Consider the following 21,593-nt stretch of genomic DNA (forward strand, 5'->3'; position numbering starts at 1 on the left):
AACAGGACAGAACTCTTAATCACAGATGCGAGACAAAATTCTCTCTATCTTATTACCACAAGTTTGAGGGAACACTTTGGGGAGGTATCTTTTGTCTCCAGGTCCTGGATGGATTGTATGGTTGGAGAAGTTTTAAAAGAAAAATAAGATCCAGTCTTTGAGTAGCGAGATGTCGTTGACCCTGATGTGAGTTGAACACGCACCCTTCTGATCTGGAGTCAGACGCGCTACCATTGCGCCACAGGGTCTTGGTACATTGCAACCCACAGAAATGCAACAGGACAGATTTCTTAATCACAGGTGCAAGACAAAATTCTGTCTAACTTCATAATACCACAAGTTTGAGGGAATACTTTGGGGAGGTATTTTTTTTGTCTCCAGGTCCTGGGTGGATCACATGGTTAGAAAAGTTTTATGTGAGAAGATAAGAGCCAGTCTTTGTGTCACAAGATGTCATTGACCCTGACGTGAGTTGAACACGCACCCTTCTGATCTGGAGTCAGACGCGCTACCATTGCGCCACAAGGTCTTGGTACATTCCACCCCAAAGAAATGCAACAGGACAGAATTCTTAATCACAGGTGCTAGACAAAATTCTCTCTATCTTATTAACACAAGTTTGAGGGAACACTTTGGGGAGGTATCTTTTGTCTCGAGGTCCTGGATGGATTGTATGTTTGGAGAAGTTTTAAAAGAAAGATAAGATCCAGTCTTTGAGTAGCGCGATGTCATTGACCCTGACGTGAGTTGAACACGCAACCTTCTGATCTGGAGTCAGACGCGCTACCATTGCGCCACAAGGTCCTGGTACTTTGCAACTCACAGAAATGCAACAGGACAGAATTCTTAATCACAGGTGCTAGACAAAATTCTCCCTATCTTATTACCACAAGTTTGAGAGAACACTTTGGGAAGGTATCTTTTGTCTCCAGGTCCTGCATGGATTGTATGGTTAGAGAAGTTTTAAAAGAAAAATAAGATCCAGCCTTTGAGTAGCAAGATGTCATTGACCCTGACGTGAGTTGAACACACAAACTTCTGATCTGGAGTCAGACGCTCTACCATCGCGCCACAAGGTCTTGGTACATTGCAACCCACAGAAATGCAACAGGACAGAATTCTTAATCACAGGTGCTAGACAAAATTCTCCCTATCTTATTACCACAAGTTTGAGGGAACACTTTGGGGAGGTATCTTTTGTCTCCAGGTCCTGGATGGATTGTATGGTTGAAGAAGTTTTATGTGACAAAATAAGAGCCAGTCATTGACTTATAAGATGACATTGACCCTGATGTGAGTTGAACACGCACCCTTCTGATCTGGAGTCAGACGCGCTACCATTGCGCCACAAGGTCTTGATACATAGCTACCCACAGAAATGCAACAGGACAGAATTCTTAATCACAGGTGCTAGACAAAATTCTCCCTATCTTAATACCACAAGTTTGAGGGAACACTTTGGGGAGGTATCTTTTGTCTCCAGGTCCTGCATGGATTGTATGGTTGGAGAAGTTTTAAAAGAAAAATAAGATCCAGTCTTTGAGTAGCGAGATGTCGTTGACCCTGACGTGAGTTGAACACGCAACCTTCTGATCTGGAGTCAGACGCGCCAGCATTGCGCCACAAGGTCTTGGTACATTGCAACCCACAGAAATGCAACAGGACAGATTTCTTAATCACAGGTGCAAGACAAAATTCTGTCTAACTTCATAATACCACAAGTTTGAGGGAATACTTTGGGGAGGTATTTTTTTTGTCTCCAGGTCCTGGGTGGATCACATGGTTAGAAAAGTTTTATGTGAGAAGATAAGAGCCAGTCTTTGTGTCACAAGATGTCATTGACCCTGACGTGAGTTGAACACGCACCCTTCTGATCTGGAGTCAGACGCGCTACCATTGCGCCACAAGGTCTTGGTACATTCCACCCCAAAGAAATGCAACAGGACAGAATTCTTAATCACAGGTGCTAGACAAAATTCTCTCTATCTTATTACCACAAGTTTGAGGGAACACTTTGGGAAGGTATCTTTTGTCTCCAGGTCCTGCATGGATTGTATGGTTGGAGAAGTTTTAAAAGAAAAATAAGATCCAGTCTTTGAGTAGCGAGATGTCATTGACCCTGACGTGAGTTGAACACACAACCTTCTGATCTGGAGTCAGACGCTCTACGATTGCGCCACAAGGTCTTGGTACATTGCAACCCACAGAAATGCAACAGGACAGAATTCTTAATCACAGGTGCTAGACAAAATTCTCTCTATCTTAATACCACAAGTTTGAGGGAACACTTTGGGGAGGTATCTTTTGTCTCTAGGTCCTGGATGGATTGTATGGTTGAAGAAGTTTTATGTGACAAAATAAGAGCCAGTCATTGACTGATAAGATGACATTGACCCTGACGTGAGTTGAACACGCACCCTTCTGATCTGGAGTTAGACGCGCTACCATTGCGCCACAAGGTCTTGATACATAGCTAACCACAGAAATGCAACAGGACAGAATTCTTAATCACAGGTGCTAGACAAAATTCTCTCTATCTTAATACCACAAGTTTGAGGGAACACTTTGGGGAGGTATCTTTTGTCTCCAGGTCCTGCATGGATTGTATGGTTGGAGAAGTTTTAAAAGAAAAATAAGATCCAGTCTTTGAGTAGCGAGATGTCGTTGACCCTGACGTGAGTTGAACACGCACCCTTCTGATCTGGAGTCAGACGCACTACCATTGCGCCACAAGGTCTTGATACATAGCTACCCACAGAAATGCAACAGGACAGAACACTTAATCACAGGTGCTAGACAAAATTCTCTCTATCTTATTACCACAAGTTTGAGGGAACACTTTGGGGAGGTATCTTTTGTCTCCAGGTCCTGGATGGATTGTATGGTTGGAGAAGTTTTAAAAGAAAAATAAAATCCAGTCTTTGAGTAGCAAGATGTCATTGAACCTGACGTGAGTTGAACACGCAACCTTCTGATCTGGAGTCAGACACGCTACCATTGCGCCACAGGGTCTTGGTACATTGCAACCCACATAAATGCAACAGGACAGAATTCTTAATCACAGGGACTAGACAAAATTCTCTCTATCTTATTACCACAAGTTTGAGGGAACACTTTGGGGAGGTATCTTTTGTCTCCAGGTCCTGGATGGATTGTATGGTTGGAGAAGTTTTAAAAGAAAAATAAGATCCAGTCTTTGAGTAGCAAGATGTCATTGACCCTGACATGAGTTGAACACGCCACCTTCTGATCTGGAGTCAGACGCACTACCATTGCGCCACAAGGTCTTGGTACATTGCAACCCACAGAAATGCAACAGGACAGATTTCTTAATCACAGGTGCAAGACAAAATTCTGTCTAACTTCATAATACCACAAGTTTTAGGGAATACTTTGGGGAGGTATTTTTTTTGTCTCCAGGTCCTGGGCGGATCACATGGTTAGAAAAGTTTTATGTGAGAAGATAAGAGCCAGTCTTTGTGTCACAAGATGTCATTGACCCTGACGTGAGTTGAACACGCACCCTTCTGATCTGGAGTCAGACGCGCTACCATTGCGCCACAAGGTCTTGGTACATTCCACCCCAAAGAAATGCAACAGGACAGAAATCTTAATCACAGGTGCTAGACAAAATTCTCCCTATCTTATTACCACAAGTTTGAGAGAACACTTTGGGAAGGTATCTTTTGTCTCCAGGTCCTGCATGGATTGTATGGTTGGAGAAGTTTTAAAAGAAAAATAAGATCCAGCCTTTGAGTAGCAAGATGTCATTGACCCTGACGTGAGTTGAACACACAAACTTCTGATCTGGAGTCAGACGCTCTACCATCGCGCCACAAGGTCTTGGTACATTGCAACCCACAGAAATGCAACAGGACAGAATTCTTAATCACAGGTGCTAGACAAAATTCTCCCTATCTTATTACCACAAGTTTGAGGGAACACTTTGGGGAGGTATCTTTTGTCTCCAGGTCCTGGATGGATTGTATGGTTGAAGAAGTTTTATGTGACAAAATAAGAGCCAGTCATTGACTTATAAGATGACATTGACCCTGACGTGAGTTGAACACGCAACCTTCTGATCTGGAGTCAGACGCGCTACCATTGCGCCACAAGGTCTTGGTACATTGCAACCCACAGAAATGCAACAGGACAGATTTCTTAATCACAGGTGCAAGACAAAATTCTGTCTAACTTCATAATACCACAAGTTTGAGGGAATACTTTGGGGAGGTATTTTTTTTGTCTCCAGGTCCTGGGTGGATCACATGGTTAGAAAAGTTTTATGTGAGAAGATAAGAGCCAGTCTTTGTGTCACAAGATGTCATTGACCCTGACGTGAGTTGAACACGCACCCTTCTGATCTGGAGTCAGACGCGCTACCATTGCGCCACAAGGTCTTGGTACATTCCACCCCAAAGAAATGCAACAGGACAGAATTCTTAATCACAGGTGCTAGACAAAATTCTCTCTATCTTATTACCACAAGTTTGAGGGAACACTTTGGGAAGGTATCTTTTGTCTCCAGGTCCTGCATGGATTGTATGGTTGGAGAAGTTTTAAAAGAAAAATAAGATCCAGTCTTTGAGTAGCGAGATGTCATTGACCCTGACGTGAGTTGAACACACAACCTTCTGATCTGGAGTCAGACGCTCTACGATTGCGCCACAAGGTCTTGGTACATTGCAACCCACAGAAATGCAACAGGACAGAATTCTTAATCACAGGTGCTAGACAAAATTCTCTCTATCTTAATACCACAAGTTTGAGGGAACACTTTGGGGAGGTATCTTTTGTCTCTAGGTCCTGGATGGATTGTATGGTTGAAGAAGTTTTATGTGACAAAATAAGAGCCAGTCATTGACTGATAAGATGACATTGACCCTGACGTGAGTTGAACACGCACCCTTCTGATCTGGAGTCAGACGCGCTACCATTGCGCCACAAGGTCTTGATACATAGCTAACCACAGAAATGCAACAGGACAGAATTCTTAATCACAGGTGCTAGACAAAATTCTCTCTATCTTAATACCACAAGTTTGAGGGAACACTTTGGGGAGGTATCTTTTGTCTCCAGGTCCTGCATGGATTGTATGGTTGGAGAAGTTTTAAAAGAAAAATAAGATCCAGTCTTTGAGTAGCGAGATGTCGTTGACCCTGACGTGAGTTGAACACGCACCCTTCTGATCTGGAGTCAGACGCGCTACCATTGCGCCACAAGGTCTTGATACATAGCTACCCACAGAAATGCAACAGGACAGAACACTTAATCACAGGTGCTAGACAAAATTCTCTCTATCTTATTACCACAAGTTTGAGGGAACACTTTGGGGAGGTATCTTTTGTCTCCAGGTCCTGGATGGATTGTATGGTTGGAGAAGTTTTAAAAGAAAAAGAAAATCCAGTCTTTGAGTAGCAAGATGTCATTGAACCTGACGTGAGTTGAACACGCAACCTTCTGATCTGGAGTCAGACACGCTACCATTGCGCCACAGGGTCTTGGTACATTGCAACCCACATAAATGCAACAGGATAGAATTCTTAATCACAGGGACTAGACAAAATTCTCTCTATCTTATTACCACAAGTTTGAGGGAACACTTTGGGGAGGTATCTTTTGTCTCCAGGTCCTGGATGGATTGTATGGTTGGAGAAGTTTTAAAAGAAAAATAAGATCCAGTCTTTGAGTAGCAAGATGTCATTGACCCTGACATGAGTTGAACACGCCACCTTCTGATCTGGAGTCAGACGCACTACCATTGCGCCACAAGGTCTTGGTACATTGCAACCCACAGAAATGCAACAGGACAGATTTCTTAATCACAGGTGCAAGACAAAATTCTGTCTAACTTCATAATACCACAAGTTTTAGGGAATACTTTGGGGAGGTATTTTTTTTGTCTCCAGGTCCTGGGTGGATCACATGGTTAGAAAAGTTTTATGTGAGAAGATAAGAGCCAGTCTTTGTGTCACAAGATGTCATTGACCCTGACGTGAGTTGAACACGCACCCTTCTGATCTGGAGTCAGACGCGCTACCATTGCGCCACAAGGTCTTGGTACATTCCACCCCAAAGAAATGCAACAGGACAGAAATCTTAATCACAGGTGCTAGACAAAATTCTCCCTATCTTATTACCACAAGTTTGAGAGAACACTTTGGGAAGGTATCTTTTGTCTCCAGGTCCTGCATGGATTGTATGGTTGGAGAAGTTTTAAAAGAAAAATAAGATCCAGCCTTTGAGTAGCAAGATGTCATTGACCCTGACGTGAGTTGAACACACAAACTTCTGATCTGGAGTCAGACGCTCTACCATCGCGCCACAAGGTCTTGGTACATTGCAACCCACAGAAATGCAACAGGACAGAATTCTTAATCACAGGTGCTAGACAAAATTCTCCCTATCTTATTACCACAAGTTTGAGGGAACACTTTGGGGAGGTATCTTTTGTCTCCAGGTCCTGGATGGATTGTATGGTTGAAGAAGTTTTATGTGACAAAATAAGAGCCAGTCATTGACTTATAAGATGACATTGACCCTGACGTGAGTTGAACACGCAACCTTCTGATCTGGAGTCAGACGCGCTACCATTGCGCCACAAGGTCTTGGTACATTGCAACCCACAGAAATGCAACAGGACAGATTTCTTAATCACAGGTGCAAGACAAAATTCTGTCTAACTTCATAATACCACAAGTTTGAGGGAATACTTTGGGGAGGTATTTTTTTTGTCTCCAGGTCCTGGGTGGATCACATGGTTAGAAAAGTTTTATGTGAGAAGATAAGAGCCAGTCTTTGTGTCACAAGATGTCATTGACCCTGACGTGAGTTGAACACGCACCCTTCTGATCTGGAGTCAGACGCGCTACCATTGCGCCACAAGGTCTTGGTACATTCCACCCCAAAGAAATGCAACAGGACAGAAATCTTAATCACAGGTGCTAGACAAAATTCTCCCTATCTTATTACCACAAGTTTGAGAGAACACTTTGGGAAGGTATCTTTTGTCTCCAGGTCCTGCATGGATTGTATGGTTGGAGAAGTTTTAAAAGAAAAATAAGATCCAGCCTTTGAGTAGCAAGATGTCATTGACCCTGACGTGAGTTGAACACACAAACTTCTGATCTGGAGTCAGACGCTCTACCATCGCGCCACAAGGTCTTGGTACATTGCAACCCACAGAAATGCAACAGGACAGAATTCTTAATCACAGGTGCTAGACAAAATTCTCCCTATCTTATTACCACAAGTTTGAGGGAACACTTTGGGGAGGTATCTTTTGTCTCCAGGTCCTGGATGGATTGTATGGTTGAAGAAGTTTTATGTGACAAAATAAGAGCCAGTCATTGACTTATAAGATGACATTGACCCTGACGTGAGTTGAACACGCAACCTTCTGATCTGGAGTCAGACGCGCTACCATTGCGCCACAAGGTCTTGGTACATTGCAACCCACAGAAATGCAACAGGACAGATTTCTTAATCACAGGTGCAAGACAAAATTCTGTCTAACTTCATAATACCACAAGTTTGAGGGAATACTTTGGGGAGGTATTTTTTTTGTCTCCAGGTCCTGGGTGGATCACATGGTTAGAAAAGTTTTATGTGAGAAGATAAGAGCCAGTCTTTGTGTCACAAGATGTCATTGACCCTGACGTGAGTTGAACACGCACCCTTCTGATCTGGAGTCAGACGCGCTACCATTGCGCCACAAGGTCTTGGTACATTTCACCCCAAAGAAATGCAACAGGACAGAAGTCTTAATCACAGGTGCTAGACAAAATTCTCTCTATCTTATTACCACAAGTTTGAGGGAACACTTTGGGAAGGTATCTTTTGTCTCCAGGTCCTGCATGGATTGTATGGTTGGAGAAGTTTTAAAAGAAAAATAAGATCCAGTCTTTGAGTAGCAACATGTCATTGACCCTGACGTGAGTTGAACACACAACCTTCTGATCTGGAGTCAGACGCTCTACGATTGCGCCACAAGGTCTTGGTACATTGCAACCCACAGAAATGCAACAGGACAGAATTCTTAATCACAGGTGCTAGACAAAATTCTCTCTATCTTAATACCACAAGTTTGAGGGAACACTTTGGGGAGGTATCTTTTGTCTCCAGGTCCTGGATGGATTGTATGGTTGAAGAAGTTTTATGTGACAAAATAAGAGCCAGTCATTGACTGATAAGATGACATTGACCCTGACGTGAGTTGAACACGCACCCTTCTGATCTGGAGTCAGACGCGCTACCATTGCGCCACAAGGTCTTGATACATAGCTAACCACAGAAATGCAACAGGACAGAATTCTTAATCACAGGTGCTAGACAAAATTCTCTCTATCTTAATACCACAAGTTTGAGGGAACACTTTGGGGAGGTATCTTTTGTCTCCAGGTCCTGCATGGATTGTATGGTTGGAGAAGTTTTAAAAGAAAAATAAGATCCAGTCTTTGAGTAGCGAGATGTCGTTGACCCTGACATGAGTTGAACACGCAACCTTCTGATCTGGAGTCAGACATGCTACCATTGCGCCACAAGGTCTTGGTACATTCCACCCCAAAGAAATGCAACAGGACAGAATTCTTAATCACAGGTACTAGACAAAATTCTCTCTATCTTATTACCACAAGTTTGAGGGAACACTTTGGGGAGGTATCTTTTGTCTCCAGGTCCTGGATGGATTGTATGGTTGGAGAAGTTTTAAAAGAAAAATAAGATCCAGTCTTTGAGTAGCAAGATGTCATTGACCCTGACATGAGTTGAACACGCCACCTTCTGATCTGGAGTCAGACGCACTACCATTGCGCCACAAGGTCTTGGTACATTGCAACCCACAGAAATGCAACAGGACAGATTTCTTAATCACAGGTGCAAGACAAAATTCTGTCTAACTTCATAATACCACAAGTTTTAGGGAATACTTTGGGGAGGTATTTTTTTTGTCTCCAGGTCCTGGGTGGATCACATGGTTAGAAAAGTTTTATGTGAGAAGATAAGAGCCAGTCTTTGTGTCACAAGATGTCATTGACCCTGACGTGAGTTGAACACGCACCCTTCTGATCTGGAGTCAGACGCGCTACCATTGCGCCACAAGGTCTTGGTACATTCCACCCCAAAGAAATGCAACAGGACAGAAATCTTAATCACAGGTGCTAGACAAAATTCTCCCTATCTTATTACCACAAGTTTGAGAGAACACTTTGGGAAGGTATCTTTTGTCTCCAGGTCCTGCATGGATTGTATGGTTGGAGAAGTTTTAAAAGAAAAATAAGATCCAGCCTTTGAGTAGCAAGATGTCATTGACCCTGACGTGAGTTGAACACACAAACTTCTGATCTGGAGTCAGACGCTCTACCATCGCGCCACAAGGTCTTGGTACATTGCAACCCACAGAAATGCAACAGGACAGAATTCTTAATCACAGGTGCTAGACAAAATTCTCCCTATCTTATTACCACAAGTTTGAGGGAACACTTTGGGGAGGTATCTTTTGTCTCCAGGTCCTGGATGGATTGTATGGTTGAAGAAGTTTTATGTGACAAAATAAGAGCCAGTCATTGACTTATAAGATGACATTGACCCTGACGTGAGTTGAACACGCAACCTTCTGATCTGGAGTCAGACGCGCTACCATTGCGCCACAAGGTCTTGGTACATTGCAACCCACAGAAATGCAACAGGACAGATTTCTTAATCACAGGTGCAAGACAAAATTCTGTCTAACTTCATAATACCACAAGTTTGAGGGAATACTTTGGGGAGGTATTTTTTTTGTCTCCAGGTCCTGGGTGGATCACATGGTTAGAAAAGTTTTATGTGAGAAGATAAGAGCCAGTCTTTGTGTCACAAGATGTCATTGACCCTGACGTGAGTTGAACACGCACCCTTCTGATCTGGAGTCAGACGCGCTACCATTGCGCCACAAGGTCTTGGTACATTCCACCCCAAAGAAATGCAACAGGACAGAAATCTTAATCACAGGTGCTAGACAAAATTCTCCCTATCTTATTACCACAAGTTTGAGAGAACACTTTGGGAAGGTATCTTTTGTCTCCAGGTCCTGCATGGATTGTATGGTTGGAGAAGTTTTAAAAGAAAAATAAGATCCAGCCTTTGAGTAGCAAGATGTCATTGACCCTGACGTGAGTTGAACACACAAACTTCTGATCTGGAGTCAGACGCTCTACCATCGCGCCACAAGGTCTTGGTACATTGCAACCCACAGAAATGCAACAGGACAGAATTCTTAATCACAGGTGCTAGACAAAATTCTCCCTATCTTATTACCACAAGTTTGAGGGAACACTTTGGGGAGGTATCTTTTGTCTCCAGGTCCTGGATGGATTGTATGGTTGAAGAAGTTTTATGTGACAAAATAAGAGCCAGTCATTGACTTATAAGATGACATTGACCCTGACGTGAGTTGAACACGCAACCTTCTGATCTGGAGTCAGACGCGCTACCATTGCGCCACAAGGTCTTGGTACATTGCAACCCACAGAAATGCAACAGGACAGATTTCTTAATCACAGGTGCAAGACAAAATTCTGTCTAACTTCATAATACCACAAGTTTGAGGGAATACTTTGGGGAGGTATTTTTTTTGTCTCCAGGTCCTGGGTGGATCACATGGTTAGAAAAGTTTTATGTGAGAAGATAAGAGCCAGTCTTTGTGTCACAAGATGTCATTGACCCTGACGTGAGTTGAACACGCACCCTTCTGATCTGGAGTCAGACGCGCTACCATTGCGCCACAAGGTCTTGGTACATTTCACCCCAAAGAAATGCAACAGGACAGAAGTCTTAATCACAGGTGCTAGACAAAATTCTCTCTATCTTATTACCACAAGTTTGAGGGAACACTTTGGGAAGGTATCTTTTGTCTCCAGGTCCTGCATGGATTGTATGGTTGGAGAAGTTTTAAAAGAAAAATAAGATCCAGTCTTTGAGTAGCGACATGTCATTGACCCTGACGTGAGTTGAACACACAACCTTCTGATCTGGAGTCAGACGCTCTACGATTGCGCCACAAGGTCTTGGTACATTGCAACCCACAGAAATGCAACAGGACAGAATTCTTAATCACAGGTGCTAGACAAAATTCTCTCTATCTTAATACCACAAGTTTGAGGGAACACTTTGGGGAGGTATCTTTTGTCTCCAGGTCCTGGATGGATTGTATGGTTGAAGAAGTTTTATGTGACAAAATAAGAGCCAGTCATTGACTGATAAGATGACATTGACCCTGACGTGAGTTGAACACGCACCCTTCTGATCTGGAGTCAGACGCGCTACCATTGCGCCACAAGGTCTTGATACATAGCTAACCACAGAAATGCAACAGGACAGAATTCTTAATCACAGGTGCTAGACAAAATTCTCTCTATCTTAATACCACAAGTTTGAGGGAACACTTTGGGGAGGTATCTTTTGTCTCCAGGTCCTGCATGGATTGTATGGTTGGAGAAGTTTTAAAAGAAAAATAAGATCCAGTCTTTGAGTAGCGAGATGTCGTTGACCCTGACATGAGTTGAACACGCAACCTTCTGATCTGGAGTCAGACATGCTACCATTGCGCCACAAGGTCTTGGTACATTCCACCCCAAAGAAATGCAACAGGACAGAATTCTTAATCACAGGTACTAGACAAAATTCTCTCTATCTTATTACCACAAGTTTGAGGGAACACTTTGGGGAGGTATCTTTTGTCTCCAGGTCCTGCATGGATTGTATGGTTGGAGAAGTTTTAAAAGAAAAATAAGATCCAGTCTTTGAGTAGCGAGATGTCGTTGACCCTGACATGAGTTGAACACGCAACCTTCTGATCTGGAGTCAGACGCGCTACCATTGCGCCACAAGGTCTTGGTACATTGCAACCCACAGAAATGCAACAGGACAGATTTCTTAATCACAGGTGCAAGATAAAATTCTGTCTAACTTCATAATACCACAAGTTTTAGGGAATACTTTGGGGAGGTATTTTTTTTGTCTCCAGGTCCTGGGTGGATCACATGGTTAGAAAAGTTTTATGTGAGAAGATAAGAGCCAGTCTTTGTGTCACAAGATGTCATTGACCCTGACTTGAGTTGAACACGCACCCTTCTGATCTGGAGTCAGACGCCCTACCATTGCGCCACAAGGTCTTGGTACATTCCACCCCAAAGAAATGCAACAGGACAGAACTCTTAATAACAGGTGCTAGACAAAATTCTCCCTATCTTATTACCACAAGTTTGAGGGAACACTTTGGGGAGGTATCTTTTGTCTCCAGGTCCTGGATGGATTGTATGGTTGGAGAAGTTTTAAAAGAAAAATAAGATCCAGTCTTTGAGTAGCGCGATGTCATTGACCCTGACGTGAGTTGAACACGCACCCTTCTGATCTGGAGTCAGACGCGCTACCATTGCGCCACAAGGTCTTGATACATAGCTACCCACAGAAATGCAACAGGACAGAACACTTAATCACAGGTGCTAGACAAAATTCTCTCTATCTTATTACCACAAGTTTGAGGGAACACTTTGGGGAGGTATCTTTTGTCTCCAGGTCCTGGATGGATTGTATGGTTGGAGAAGTTTTAAAAGAAAAATAAAATCCAGTCTTTGAGTAGCAAGATGTCATTGAACCTGACGTGAGTTGAACACACAACCTTCTGATCTGGAGTCAGACGCGCTACCATTGCGCCACAGGGTCTTGGTACATTGCAACCCACATAAATGCAACAGGACAGAATTCTTAATCACAGGTACTAGACAAAATTCTCTCTATCTTATTACCACAAGTTTGAGGGAACACTTTGGGGAGGTATCTTTTGTCTCCAGGTCCTGGATGGATTGTATGGTTGGAGAAGTTTTAAAAGAAAAATAAGATCCAGTCTTTGAGTAGCAAGATGTCATTGACCCTGACATGAGTTGAACACGCAACCTTCTGATCTGGAGTCAGACGCGCTACCATTGCGCCACAAGGTCTTGGTACATTCCACCCCAAAGAAATGCAACAGGACAGAATTCTTAATCACAGGTGCAAGACAAAATTCTGTCTAACTTCATAATACCACAAGTTTTAGGGAATACTTTGGGGAGGTATTTTTTTTGTCTCCAGGTCCTGGGTGGATCACATGGTTAGAAAAGTTTTATGTGAGAAGATAAGAGCCAGTCTTTGTGTCACAAGATGTCATTGACCCTGACTTGAGTTGAACACGCACCCTTCTGATCTGGAGTCAGACGCGCTACCATTGCGCCACAAGGTCTTGGTACATTCCACCCCAAAGAAATGCAACAGGACAGAATTCTTAATCACAGGTGCTAGACAAAATTCTCTCTATCTTATTAACACAAGTTTGAGGGAACACTTTGGGGAGGTATCTTTTGTCTCGAGGTCCTGGATGGATTGTATGGTTGGAGAAGTTTTAAAAGAAAGATAAGATCCAGTCTTTGAGTAGCGCGATGTCATTGACCCTGACGTGAGTTGAACACGCAACCTTCTGATCTGGAGTCAGACGCGCTACCATTGCGCCACAAGGTCCTGGTACTTTGCAACCCACAGAAATGCAACAGGACAGAATTCTTAATCACAGGTGCTAGACAAAATTCTCCCTATCTTATTACCACAAGTTTGAGAGAACACTTTGGGAAGGTATCTTTTGTCTCCAGGTCCTGCATGGATTGTATGGTTGGAGAAGTTTTAAAAGAAAAATAAGATCCAGCCTTTGAGTAGCAAGATGTCATTGACCCTGACGTGAGTTGAACACACAAACTTCTGATCTGGAGTCAGACGCTCTACCATCGCGCCACAAGGTCTTGGTACATTGCAACCCACAGAAATGCAACAGGACAGAATTCTTAATCACAGGTGCTAGACAAAATTCTCCCTATCTTATTACCACAAGTTTGAGGGAACACTTTGGGGAGGTATCTTTTGTCTCCAGGTCCTGGATGGATTGTATGGTTGAAGAAGTTTTATGTGACAAAATAAGAGCCAGTCATTGACTTATAAGATGACATTGACCCTGACGTGAGTTGAACACGCACCCTTCTGATCTGGAGTCAGACGCGCTACCATTGCGCCACAAGGTCTTGATACATAGCTACCCACAGAAATGCAACAGGACAGAACACTTAATCACAGGTGCTAGACAAAATTCTCTCTATCTTAATACCACAAGTTTGAGGGAACACTTTGGGGAGGTATCTTTTGTCTCCAGGTCCTGGATGGATTGTATGGTTGGAGAAGTTTTAAAAGAAAAATAAAATCCAGTCTTTGAGTAGCAAGATGTCATTGAACCTGACGTGAGTTGAACACACAACCTTCTGATCTGGAGTCAGACGCGCTACCATTGCGCCACAGGGTCTTGGTACATTGCAACCCACATAAATGCAACAGGACAGAAATCTTAATCACAGGTGCTAGACAAAATTCTCCCTATCTTATTACCACAAGTTTGAGAGAACACTTTGGGAAGGTATCTTTTGTCTCCAGGTCCTGCATGGATTGTATGGTTGGAGAAGTTTTAAAAGAAAAATAAGATCCAGCCTTTGAGTAGCAAGATGTCATTGACCCTGACGTGAGTTGAACACACAAACTTCTGATCTGGAGTCAGACGCTCTACCATCGCGCCACAAGGTCTTGGTACATTGCAACCCACAGAAATGCAACAGGACAGAATTCTTAATCACAGGTGCTAGACAAAATTCTCCCTATCTTATTACCACAAGTTTGAGGGAACACTTTGGGGAGGTATCTTTTGTCTCCAGGTCCTGGATGGATTGTATGGTTGAAGAAGTTTTATGTGACAAAATAAGAGCCAGTCATTGACTTATAAGATGACATTGACCCTGACGTGAGTTGAACACGCAACCTTCTGATCTGGAGTCAGACGCGCTACCATTGCGCCACAAGGTCTTGGTACATTGCAACCCACAGAAATGCAACAGGACAGATTTCTTAATCACAGGTGCAAGACAAAATTCTGTCTAACTTCATAATACCACAAGTTTGAGGGAATACTTTGGGGAGGTATTTTTTTTGTCTCCAGGTCCTGGGTGGATCACATGGTTAGAAAAGTTTTATGTGAGAAGATAAGAGCCAGTCTTTGTGTCACAAGATGTCATTGACCCTGACGTGAGTTGAACACGCACCCTTCTGATCTGGAGTCAGACGCGCTACCATTGCGCCACAAGGTCTTGGTACATTCCACCCCAAAGAAATGCAACAGGACAGAAATCTTAATCACAGGTGCTAGACAAAATTCTCCCTATCTTATTACCACAAGTTTGAGAGAACACTTTGGGAAGGTATCTTTTGTCTCCAGGTCCTGCATGGATTGTATGGTTGGAGAAGTTTTAAAAGAAAAATAAGATCCAGCCTTTGAGTAGCAAGATGTCATTGACCCTGACGTGAGTTGAACACACAAACTTCTGATCTGGAGTCAGACGCTCTACCATCGCGCCACAAGGTCTTGGTACATTGCAACCCACAGAAATGCAACAGGACAGAATTCTTAATCACAGGTGCTAGACAAAATTCTCCCTATCTTATTACCACAAGTTTGAGGGAACACTTTGGGGAGGTATCTTTTGTCTCCAGGTCCTGGATGGATTGTATGGTTGAAGAAGTTTTATGTGACAAAATAAGAGCCAGTCATTGACTTATAAGATGACATTGACCCTGACGTGAGTTGAACACGCAACCTTCTGATCTGGAGTCAGACGCGCTACCATTGCGCCACAAGGTCTTGGTACATTGCAACCCACAGAAATGCAACAGGACAGATTTCTTAATCACAGGTGCAAGACAAAATTCTGTCTAACTTCATAATACCACAAGTTTGAGGGAATACTTTGGGGAGGTATTTTTTTTGTCTCCAGGTCCTGGGTGGATCACATGGTTAGAAAAGTTTTATGTGAGAAGATAAGAGCCAGTCTTTGTGTCACAAGATGTCATTGACCCTGACGTGAGTTGAACACGCACCCTTCTGATCTGGAGTCAGACGCGCTACCATTGCGCCACAAGGTCTTGGTACATTTCACCCCAAAGAAATGCAACAGGACAGAAGTCTTAATCACAGGTGCTAGACAAAATTCTCTCTATCTTATTACCACAAGTTTGAGGGAACACTTTGGGAAGGTATCTTTTGTCTCCAGGTCCTGCATGGATTGTATGGTTGGAGAAGTTTTAAAAGAAAAATAAGATCCAGTCTTTGAGTAGCGACATGTCATTGACCCTGACGTGAGTTGAACACACAACCTTCTGATCTGGAGTCAGACGCTCTACGATTGCGCCACAAGGTCTTGGTACATTGCAACCCACAGAAATGCAACAGGACAGAATTCTTAATCACAGGTGCTAGACAAAATTCTCTCTATCTTAATACCACAAGTTTGAGGGAACACTTTGGGGAGGTATCTTTTGTCTCCAGGTCCTGGATGGATTGTATGGTTGAAGAAGTTTTATGTGACAAAATAAGAGCCAGTCATTGACTGATAAGATGACATTGACCCTGACGTGAGTTGAACACGCACCCTTCTGATCTGGAGTCAGACGCGCTACCATTGCGCCACAAGGTCTTGATACATAGCTAACCACAGAAATGCAACAGGACAGAATTCTTAATCACAGGTGCTAGACAAAATTCTCTCTATCTTAATACCACAAGTTTGAGGGAACACTTTGGGGAGGTATCTTTTGTCTCCAGGTCCTGCATGGATTGTATGGTTGGAGAAGTTTTAAAAGAAAAATAAGATCCAGTCTTTGAGTAGCGAGATGTCGTTGACCCTGACATGAGTTGAACACGCAACCTTCTGATCTGGAGTCAGACATGCTACCATTGCGCCACAAGGTCTTGGTACATTCCACCCCAAAGAAATGCAACAGGACAGAATTCTTAATCACAGGTACTAGACAAAATTCTCTCTATCTTATTACCACAAGTTTGAGGGAACACTTTGGGGAGGTATCTTTTGTCTCCAGGTCCTGCATGGATTGTATGGTTGGAGAAGTTTTAAAAGAAAAATAAGATCCAGTCTTTGAGTAGCGAGATGTCGTTGACCCTGACATGAGTTGAACACGCAACCTTCTGATCTGGAGTCAGACGCGCTACCATTGCGCCACAAGGTCTTGGTACATTGCAACCCACAGAAATGCAACAGGACAGATTTCTTAATCACAGGTGCAAGATAAAATTCTGTCTAACTTCATAATACCACAAGTTTTAGGGAATACTTTGGGGAGGTATTTTTTTTGTCTCCAGGTCCTGGGTGGATCACATGGTTAGAAAAGTTTTATGTGAGAAGATAAGAGCCAGTCTTTGTGTCACAAGATGTCATTGACCCTGACTTGAGTTGAACACGCACCCTTCTGATCTGGAGTCAGACGCGCTACCATTGCGCCACAAGGTCTTGGTACATTCCACCCCAAAGAAATGCAACAGGACAGAACTCTTAATAACAGGTGCTAGACAAAATTCTCCCTATCTTATTACCACAAGTTTGAGGGAACACTTTGGGGAGGTATCTTTTGTCTCCAGGTCCTGGATGGATTGTATGGTTGGAGAAGTTTTAAAAGAAAAATAAGATCCAGTCTTTGAGTAGCGCGATGTCATTGACCCTGACGTGAGTTGAACACGCACCCTTCTGATCTGGAGTCAGACGCGCTACCATTGCGCCACAAGGTCTTGATACATAGCTACCCACAGAAATGCAACAGGACAGAACACTTAATCACAGGTGCTAGACAAAATTCTCTCTATCTTATTACCACAAGTTTGAGGGAACACTTTGGGGAGGTATCTTTTGTCTCCAGGTCCTGGATGGATTGTATGGTTGGAGAAGTTTTAAAAGAAAAATAAAATCCAGTCTTTGAGTAGCAAGATGTCATTGAACCTGACGTGAGTTGAACACACAACCTTCTGATCTGGAGTCAGACGCGCTACCATTGCGCCACAGGGTCTTGGTACATTGCAACCCACATAAATGCAACAGGACAGAATTCTTAATCACAGGTACTAGACAAAATTCTCTCTATCTTATTACCACAAGTTTGAGGGAACACTTTGGGGAGGTATCTTTTGTCTCCAGGTCCTGGATGGATTGTATGGTTGGAGAAGTTTTAAAAGAAAAATAAGATCCAGTCTTTGAGTAGCAAGATGTCATTGACCCTGACATGAGTTGAACACGCAACCTTCTGATCTGGAGTCAGACGCGCTACCATTGCGCCACAAGGTCTTGGTACATTCCACCCCAAAGAAATGCAACAGGACAGAATTCTTAATCACAGGTGCAAGACAAAATTCTGTCTAACTTCATAATACCACAAGTTTTAGGGAATACTTTGGGGAGGTATTTTTTTTGTCTCCAGGTCCTGGGTGGATCACATGGTTAGAAAAGTTTTATGTGAGAAGATAAGAGCCAGTCTTTGTGTCACAAGATGTCATTGACCCTGACTTGAGTTGAACACGCACCCTTCTGATCTGGAGTCAGACGCGCTACCATTGCGCCACAAGGTCTTGGTACATTCCACCCCAAAGAAATGCAACAGGACAGAATTCTTAATCACAGGTGCTAGACAAAATTCTCTCTATCTTATTAACACAAGTTTGAGGGAACACTTTGGGGAGGTATCTTTTGTCTCGAGGTCCTGGATGGATTGTATGGTTGGAGAAGTTTTAAAAGAAAGATAAGATCCAGTCTTTGAGTAGCGCGATGTCATTGACCCTGACGTGAGTTGAACACGCAACCTTCTGATCTGGAGTCAGACGCGCTACCATTGCGCCACAAGGTCCTGGTACTTCGCAACCCACAGAAATGCAACAGGACAGAATTCTTAATCACAGGTGCTAGACAAAATTCTCCCTATCTTATTACCACAAGTTTGAGAGAACACTTTGGGAAGGTATCTTTTGTCTCCAGGTCCTGCATGGATTGTATGGTTGGAGAAGTTTTAAAAGAAAAATAAGATCCAGCCTTTGAGTAGCAAGATGTCATTGACCCTGACGTGAGTTGAACACACAAACTTCTGATCTGGAGTCAGACGCTCTACCATCGCGCCACAAGGTCTTGGTACATTGCAACCCACAGAAATGCAACAGGACAGAATTCTTAATCACAGGTGCTAGACAAAATTCTCCCTATCTTATTACCACAAGTTTGAGGGAACACTTTGGGGAGGTATCTTTTGTCTCCAGGTCCTGGATGGATTGTATGGTTGAAGAAGTTTTATGTGACAAAATAAGAGCCAGTCATTGACTTATAAGATGACATTGACCCTGACGTGAGTTGAACACGCACCCTTCTGATCTGGAGTCAGACGCGCTACCATTGCGCCACAAGGTCTTGATACATAGCTACCCACAGAAATGCAACAGGACAGATTTCTTAATCACAGGTGCAAGACAAAATTCTGTCTAACTTCATAATACCACAAGTTTGAGGGAATACTTTGGGGAGGTATTTTTTTTGTCTCCAGGTCCTGGGTGGATCACATGGTTAGAAAAGTTTTATGTGAGAAGATAAGAGCCAGTCTTTGTGTCACAAGATGTCATTGACCCTGACGTGAGTTGAACACGCACCCTTCTGATCTGGAGTCAGACGCACTACCATTGCACCACAAGGTCTTGGTACATTCCACCCCAAAGAAATGCAACAGGACAGAATTCTTAATCACAGGTGCTAGACAAAATTCTCTCTATCTTAATACCACAAGTTTGAGGGAACACTTTGGGGAGGTATCTTTTGTCTCCAGGTCCTGCATGGATTGTATGGTTGGAGAAGTTTTAAAAGAAAAATAAGATCCAGTCTTTGAGTAGCGAGATGTCGTTGACCCTGACGTGAGTTGAACACGCAACCTTCTGATCTGGAGTCAGACGCGCTACCATTGCGCCACAAGGTCTTGGTACATTGCAATCCACAGAAATGCAACAGGACAGAATTCTTAATAACAGGTGCTAGACAAAATTCTCCCTATCTTATTACCACAAGTTTGAGGGAACACTTTGGGGAGGTATCTTTTGTCTCCAGGTCCTGGATGGATTGTATGGTTGGAGAAGTTTTAAAAGAAAAATAAGATCCAGTCTTTTAGTAGCGCGATGTCATTGACCCTGACGTGAGTTGAACACGCAACCTTCTGATCTGGAGTCAGACGCGCTACCATTGCGCCACAAGGTCTTGCTACATGACTACCCACAGAAATGCAACAGAACATAAGTTTCAAAGGTGCTAAGTATACAAGATCATAAGACATTTTGGAGAAGAGTCAGGCTCCAAGTTATTGGAAACACTTTAGGGAATTTCTTTTTGTGCTCCAGGTAAAGGATGGAGTGCTATGCTTGGAGGAGTTTTGTGCGAAAGAATAGGAGCCAGCAGTCTTTTGGTCATCAGATGAAGCAAAATATGTATTGATCCTGATGTTATTTGAACACGCAACCTTCTGATCTGGAGTCAGACGCGCTAAGAATAGGAGATACTTTTATAGATGTATATTTTTTACACTGATGTATTTAGGAAGATTGTTATACAGATTTAAAAAAAAAAATTATATGTAGATTTTTTTTTTATATGTAGATTTTATTTTTTTAGCCAGAAAATGTACAGCATACAGTACAGTACTTCCATAAATGTATTCTGGAAGACTGGAAGCTGACTCAGTGTTTGTGTCCCAACACATTTGCTTGTGTAGTGCATGAAGCAAATTTACTGTGAGTTTTATGTGTGTGCGTGTGCGCGTGCATGTCTGTGTATACCTGCGTGGTAATGACCAGCAGGTCATTGTCCGTGCCGTTTGTCGCACTTTGCTCGTCGTTATCATCCTGTGCTTTGAAGCAAAAGGGCGTGCTGGCACCGCACACCTGACCCGAGCTGTTCACATAGCAGAACTGGTAGAAGTCCAACTCGTCTTTGGGCAGGTAGTAATCTGTTTAACAAATGTAGATTTGATGTTAAGGCTATATCACCCGGTTTTAATGATGGCTACAGTTTGATCCTGGCACGGATTAATTCACTACATTTTTTGCCATGGAAAAAAAGTTTTTTCAAACGAGAACCATTTGCAATTGTTTGACTTTGGAGAACCTGAAGAACTTGAATGCAGATGATAAGAACCTCAACAGCAACACAACAATGTGGATGACTCAGCAATAAAATCGAAGTGGGGAGTCCCACCTTTAAAAGAAATGTGCCTCGTCGATGACTGTTTTTGGCTCGAGTCTCCACACGACTCCACCCACACGAAGGTGTGATAGTCCTTGGTGGTGCTCCAGCCCACCTGGAGAAATCAAAGGGAAAACTTATGCAGGAGATCCTCAAGAGCCCCACCCCCCAAAAAGCAATTGTGAGAAGTAACCAATTACAAAAACCTCATTACTGTATTTATTTTTCATGTATCTGTACTATACTTAATTTGTGTATTAAAACAATCACATGATTTTTGCCACAATTCAAAGTGTCATAGATCAGCATCAAGTATAATATAAAGCTCTATTGTTCTTATTAAAAATGTTAAATAACATATTTTTGGGATGACATTTCCATTTATATCAATGTGGAACGGTAATTTTAAATTAAAGTTAAAGTTATGACTCGTGCATGGTCACTGAT

General features: G+C 42.9%; 1 protein-coding gene and 56 non-coding genes across 59 annotated transcripts in view; all 57 read right to left on the reverse strand.

Annotated features, from left to right (window-relative positions):
* Nucleotides 1–21,593, reverse strand: part of calcoco2 (calcium binding and coiled-coil domain 2) — a 32,079-nt gene that overhangs the window by 9,635 nt on the left and 851 nt on the right. For all 3 annotated transcript variants that reach the window (XM_086063786.1, XM_086063787.1, XM_086063785.1), the window contains exons 3-4: nucleotides 21,159–21,261; nucleotides 20,741–20,910 (exon numbers count right to left, since the gene is read on the reverse strand). In XM_086063786.1, coding sequence (XP_085919912.1) covers nucleotides 20,741–20,910; nucleotides 21,159–21,261 — 273 coding nt within the window. The remainder of the gene's footprint in view (nucleotides 1–20,740; nucleotides 20,911–21,158; nucleotides 21,262–21,593) is intronic.
* Nucleotides 177–248, reverse strand: trnaw-cca (transfer RNA tryptophan (anticodon CCA)). Its single transcript has one exon. It is a non-coding gene; the product is annotated as a tRNA-Trp (tRNA).
* On the reverse strand, nucleotides 458–529 carry trnaw-cca (transfer RNA tryptophan (anticodon CCA)). The gene has a single exon. It is a non-coding gene; the product is annotated as a tRNA-Trp (tRNA).
* trnaw-cca (transfer RNA tryptophan (anticodon CCA)) lies at nucleotides 733–804 on the reverse strand. Its single transcript has one exon. It is a non-coding gene; the product is annotated as a tRNA-Trp (tRNA).
* On the reverse strand, nucleotides 1,284–1,355 carry trnaw-cca (transfer RNA tryptophan (anticodon CCA)). The gene has a single exon. It is a non-coding gene; the product is annotated as a tRNA-Trp (tRNA).
* On the reverse strand, nucleotides 1,840–1,911 carry trnaw-cca (transfer RNA tryptophan (anticodon CCA)). The gene has a single exon. It is a non-coding gene; the product is annotated as a tRNA-Trp (tRNA).
* Nucleotides 2,391–2,462, reverse strand: trnaw-cca (transfer RNA tryptophan (anticodon CCA)). The gene has a single exon. It is a non-coding gene; the product is annotated as a tRNA-Trp (tRNA).
* trnaw-cca (transfer RNA tryptophan (anticodon CCA)) lies at nucleotides 2,666–2,737 on the reverse strand. The gene has a single exon. It is a non-coding gene; the product is annotated as a tRNA-Trp (tRNA).
* trnaw-cca (transfer RNA tryptophan (anticodon CCA)) lies at nucleotides 2,941–3,012 on the reverse strand. Its single transcript has one exon. It is a non-coding gene; the product is annotated as a tRNA-Trp (tRNA).
* On the reverse strand, nucleotides 3,216–3,287 carry trnaw-cca (transfer RNA tryptophan (anticodon CCA)). Its single transcript has one exon. It is a non-coding gene; the product is annotated as a tRNA-Trp (tRNA).
* trnaw-cca (transfer RNA tryptophan (anticodon CCA)) lies at nucleotides 3,497–3,568 on the reverse strand. Its single transcript has one exon. It is a non-coding gene; the product is annotated as a tRNA-Trp (tRNA).
* On the reverse strand, nucleotides 4,048–4,119 carry trnaw-cca (transfer RNA tryptophan (anticodon CCA)). Its single transcript has one exon. It is a non-coding gene; the product is annotated as a tRNA-Trp (tRNA).
* Nucleotides 4,329–4,400, reverse strand: trnaw-cca (transfer RNA tryptophan (anticodon CCA)). The gene has a single exon. It is a non-coding gene; the product is annotated as a tRNA-Trp (tRNA).
* Nucleotides 4,880–4,951, reverse strand: trnaw-cca (transfer RNA tryptophan (anticodon CCA)). The gene has a single exon. It is a non-coding gene; the product is annotated as a tRNA-Trp (tRNA).
* On the reverse strand, nucleotides 5,155–5,226 carry trnaw-cca (transfer RNA tryptophan (anticodon CCA)). The gene has a single exon. It is a non-coding gene; the product is annotated as a tRNA-Trp (tRNA).
* On the reverse strand, nucleotides 5,430–5,501 carry trnaw-cca (transfer RNA tryptophan (anticodon CCA)). The gene has a single exon. It is a non-coding gene; the product is annotated as a tRNA-Trp (tRNA).
* trnaw-cca (transfer RNA tryptophan (anticodon CCA)) lies at nucleotides 5,705–5,776 on the reverse strand. The gene has a single exon. It is a non-coding gene; the product is annotated as a tRNA-Trp (tRNA).
* On the reverse strand, nucleotides 5,986–6,057 carry trnaw-cca (transfer RNA tryptophan (anticodon CCA)). Its single transcript has one exon. It is a non-coding gene; the product is annotated as a tRNA-Trp (tRNA).
* On the reverse strand, nucleotides 6,537–6,608 carry trnaw-cca (transfer RNA tryptophan (anticodon CCA)). The gene has a single exon. It is a non-coding gene; the product is annotated as a tRNA-Trp (tRNA).
* On the reverse strand, nucleotides 6,818–6,889 carry trnaw-cca (transfer RNA tryptophan (anticodon CCA)). Its single transcript has one exon. It is a non-coding gene; the product is annotated as a tRNA-Trp (tRNA).
* trnaw-cca (transfer RNA tryptophan (anticodon CCA)) lies at nucleotides 7,369–7,440 on the reverse strand. The gene has a single exon. It is a non-coding gene; the product is annotated as a tRNA-Trp (tRNA).
* On the reverse strand, nucleotides 7,650–7,721 carry trnaw-cca (transfer RNA tryptophan (anticodon CCA)). The gene has a single exon. It is a non-coding gene; the product is annotated as a tRNA-Trp (tRNA).
* trnaw-cca (transfer RNA tryptophan (anticodon CCA)) lies at nucleotides 8,201–8,272 on the reverse strand. Its single transcript has one exon. It is a non-coding gene; the product is annotated as a tRNA-Trp (tRNA).
* On the reverse strand, nucleotides 8,476–8,547 carry trnaw-cca (transfer RNA tryptophan (anticodon CCA)). The gene has a single exon. It is a non-coding gene; the product is annotated as a tRNA-Trp (tRNA).
* trnaw-cca (transfer RNA tryptophan (anticodon CCA)) lies at nucleotides 8,751–8,822 on the reverse strand. Its single transcript has one exon. It is a non-coding gene; the product is annotated as a tRNA-Trp (tRNA).
* trnaw-cca (transfer RNA tryptophan (anticodon CCA)) lies at nucleotides 9,032–9,103 on the reverse strand. Its single transcript has one exon. It is a non-coding gene; the product is annotated as a tRNA-Trp (tRNA).
* On the reverse strand, nucleotides 9,583–9,654 carry trnaw-cca (transfer RNA tryptophan (anticodon CCA)). Its single transcript has one exon. It is a non-coding gene; the product is annotated as a tRNA-Trp (tRNA).
* trnaw-cca (transfer RNA tryptophan (anticodon CCA)) lies at nucleotides 9,864–9,935 on the reverse strand. The gene has a single exon. It is a non-coding gene; the product is annotated as a tRNA-Trp (tRNA).
* trnaw-cca (transfer RNA tryptophan (anticodon CCA)) lies at nucleotides 10,415–10,486 on the reverse strand. Its single transcript has one exon. It is a non-coding gene; the product is annotated as a tRNA-Trp (tRNA).
* On the reverse strand, nucleotides 10,696–10,767 carry trnaw-cca (transfer RNA tryptophan (anticodon CCA)). The gene has a single exon. It is a non-coding gene; the product is annotated as a tRNA-Trp (tRNA).
* trnaw-cca (transfer RNA tryptophan (anticodon CCA)) lies at nucleotides 11,247–11,318 on the reverse strand. Its single transcript has one exon. It is a non-coding gene; the product is annotated as a tRNA-Trp (tRNA).
* trnaw-cca (transfer RNA tryptophan (anticodon CCA)) lies at nucleotides 11,522–11,593 on the reverse strand. Its single transcript has one exon. It is a non-coding gene; the product is annotated as a tRNA-Trp (tRNA).
* Nucleotides 11,797–11,868, reverse strand: trnaw-cca (transfer RNA tryptophan (anticodon CCA)). The gene has a single exon. It is a non-coding gene; the product is annotated as a tRNA-Trp (tRNA).
* Nucleotides 12,353–12,424, reverse strand: trnaw-cca (transfer RNA tryptophan (anticodon CCA)). Its single transcript has one exon. It is a non-coding gene; the product is annotated as a tRNA-Trp (tRNA).
* On the reverse strand, nucleotides 12,628–12,699 carry trnaw-cca (transfer RNA tryptophan (anticodon CCA)). The gene has a single exon. It is a non-coding gene; the product is annotated as a tRNA-Trp (tRNA).
* Nucleotides 12,903–12,974, reverse strand: trnaw-cca (transfer RNA tryptophan (anticodon CCA)). Its single transcript has one exon. It is a non-coding gene; the product is annotated as a tRNA-Trp (tRNA).
* On the reverse strand, nucleotides 13,184–13,255 carry trnaw-cca (transfer RNA tryptophan (anticodon CCA)). The gene has a single exon. It is a non-coding gene; the product is annotated as a tRNA-Trp (tRNA).
* Nucleotides 13,459–13,530, reverse strand: trnaw-cca (transfer RNA tryptophan (anticodon CCA)). The gene has a single exon. It is a non-coding gene; the product is annotated as a tRNA-Trp (tRNA).
* trnaw-cca (transfer RNA tryptophan (anticodon CCA)) lies at nucleotides 14,010–14,081 on the reverse strand. Its single transcript has one exon. It is a non-coding gene; the product is annotated as a tRNA-Trp (tRNA).
* Nucleotides 14,285–14,356, reverse strand: trnaw-cca (transfer RNA tryptophan (anticodon CCA)). Its single transcript has one exon. It is a non-coding gene; the product is annotated as a tRNA-Trp (tRNA).
* trnaw-cca (transfer RNA tryptophan (anticodon CCA)) lies at nucleotides 14,836–14,907 on the reverse strand. The gene has a single exon. It is a non-coding gene; the product is annotated as a tRNA-Trp (tRNA).
* trnaw-cca (transfer RNA tryptophan (anticodon CCA)) lies at nucleotides 15,117–15,188 on the reverse strand. The gene has a single exon. It is a non-coding gene; the product is annotated as a tRNA-Trp (tRNA).
* trnaw-cca (transfer RNA tryptophan (anticodon CCA)) lies at nucleotides 15,668–15,739 on the reverse strand. Its single transcript has one exon. It is a non-coding gene; the product is annotated as a tRNA-Trp (tRNA).
* trnaw-cca (transfer RNA tryptophan (anticodon CCA)) lies at nucleotides 15,949–16,020 on the reverse strand. The gene has a single exon. It is a non-coding gene; the product is annotated as a tRNA-Trp (tRNA).
* trnaw-cca (transfer RNA tryptophan (anticodon CCA)) lies at nucleotides 16,500–16,571 on the reverse strand. Its single transcript has one exon. It is a non-coding gene; the product is annotated as a tRNA-Trp (tRNA).
* Nucleotides 16,775–16,846, reverse strand: trnaw-cca (transfer RNA tryptophan (anticodon CCA)). The gene has a single exon. It is a non-coding gene; the product is annotated as a tRNA-Trp (tRNA).
* trnaw-cca (transfer RNA tryptophan (anticodon CCA)) lies at nucleotides 17,050–17,121 on the reverse strand. The gene has a single exon. It is a non-coding gene; the product is annotated as a tRNA-Trp (tRNA).
* trnaw-cca (transfer RNA tryptophan (anticodon CCA)) lies at nucleotides 17,331–17,402 on the reverse strand. Its single transcript has one exon. It is a non-coding gene; the product is annotated as a tRNA-Trp (tRNA).
* Nucleotides 17,606–17,677, reverse strand: trnaw-cca (transfer RNA tryptophan (anticodon CCA)). The gene has a single exon. It is a non-coding gene; the product is annotated as a tRNA-Trp (tRNA).
* trnaw-cca (transfer RNA tryptophan (anticodon CCA)) lies at nucleotides 17,881–17,952 on the reverse strand. Its single transcript has one exon. It is a non-coding gene; the product is annotated as a tRNA-Trp (tRNA).
* Nucleotides 18,156–18,227, reverse strand: trnaw-cca (transfer RNA tryptophan (anticodon CCA)). The gene has a single exon. It is a non-coding gene; the product is annotated as a tRNA-Trp (tRNA).
* On the reverse strand, nucleotides 18,437–18,508 carry trnaw-cca (transfer RNA tryptophan (anticodon CCA)). The gene has a single exon. It is a non-coding gene; the product is annotated as a tRNA-Trp (tRNA).
* trnaw-cca (transfer RNA tryptophan (anticodon CCA)) lies at nucleotides 18,712–18,783 on the reverse strand. Its single transcript has one exon. It is a non-coding gene; the product is annotated as a tRNA-Trp (tRNA).
* trnaw-cca (transfer RNA tryptophan (anticodon CCA)) lies at nucleotides 19,263–19,334 on the reverse strand. Its single transcript has one exon. It is a non-coding gene; the product is annotated as a tRNA-Trp (tRNA).
* trnaw-cca (transfer RNA tryptophan (anticodon CCA)) lies at nucleotides 19,544–19,615 on the reverse strand. Its single transcript has one exon. It is a non-coding gene; the product is annotated as a tRNA-Trp (tRNA).
* Nucleotides 19,819–19,890, reverse strand: trnaw-cca (transfer RNA tryptophan (anticodon CCA)). Its single transcript has one exon. It is a non-coding gene; the product is annotated as a tRNA-Trp (tRNA).
* trnaw-cca (transfer RNA tryptophan (anticodon CCA)) lies at nucleotides 20,094–20,165 on the reverse strand. The gene has a single exon. It is a non-coding gene; the product is annotated as a tRNA-Trp (tRNA).

Source organism: Leptonotus elevatus, chromosome 20 (assembly GCF_054856555.1).
Source record: "Leptonotus elevatus isolate MCC_2025b chromosome 20, RoL_Lele_1.0, whole genome shotgun sequence".
Classification (NCBI taxonomy): Eukaryota; Metazoa; Chordata; class Actinopteri; order Syngnathiformes; family Syngnathidae; genus Leptonotus; species Leptonotus elevatus.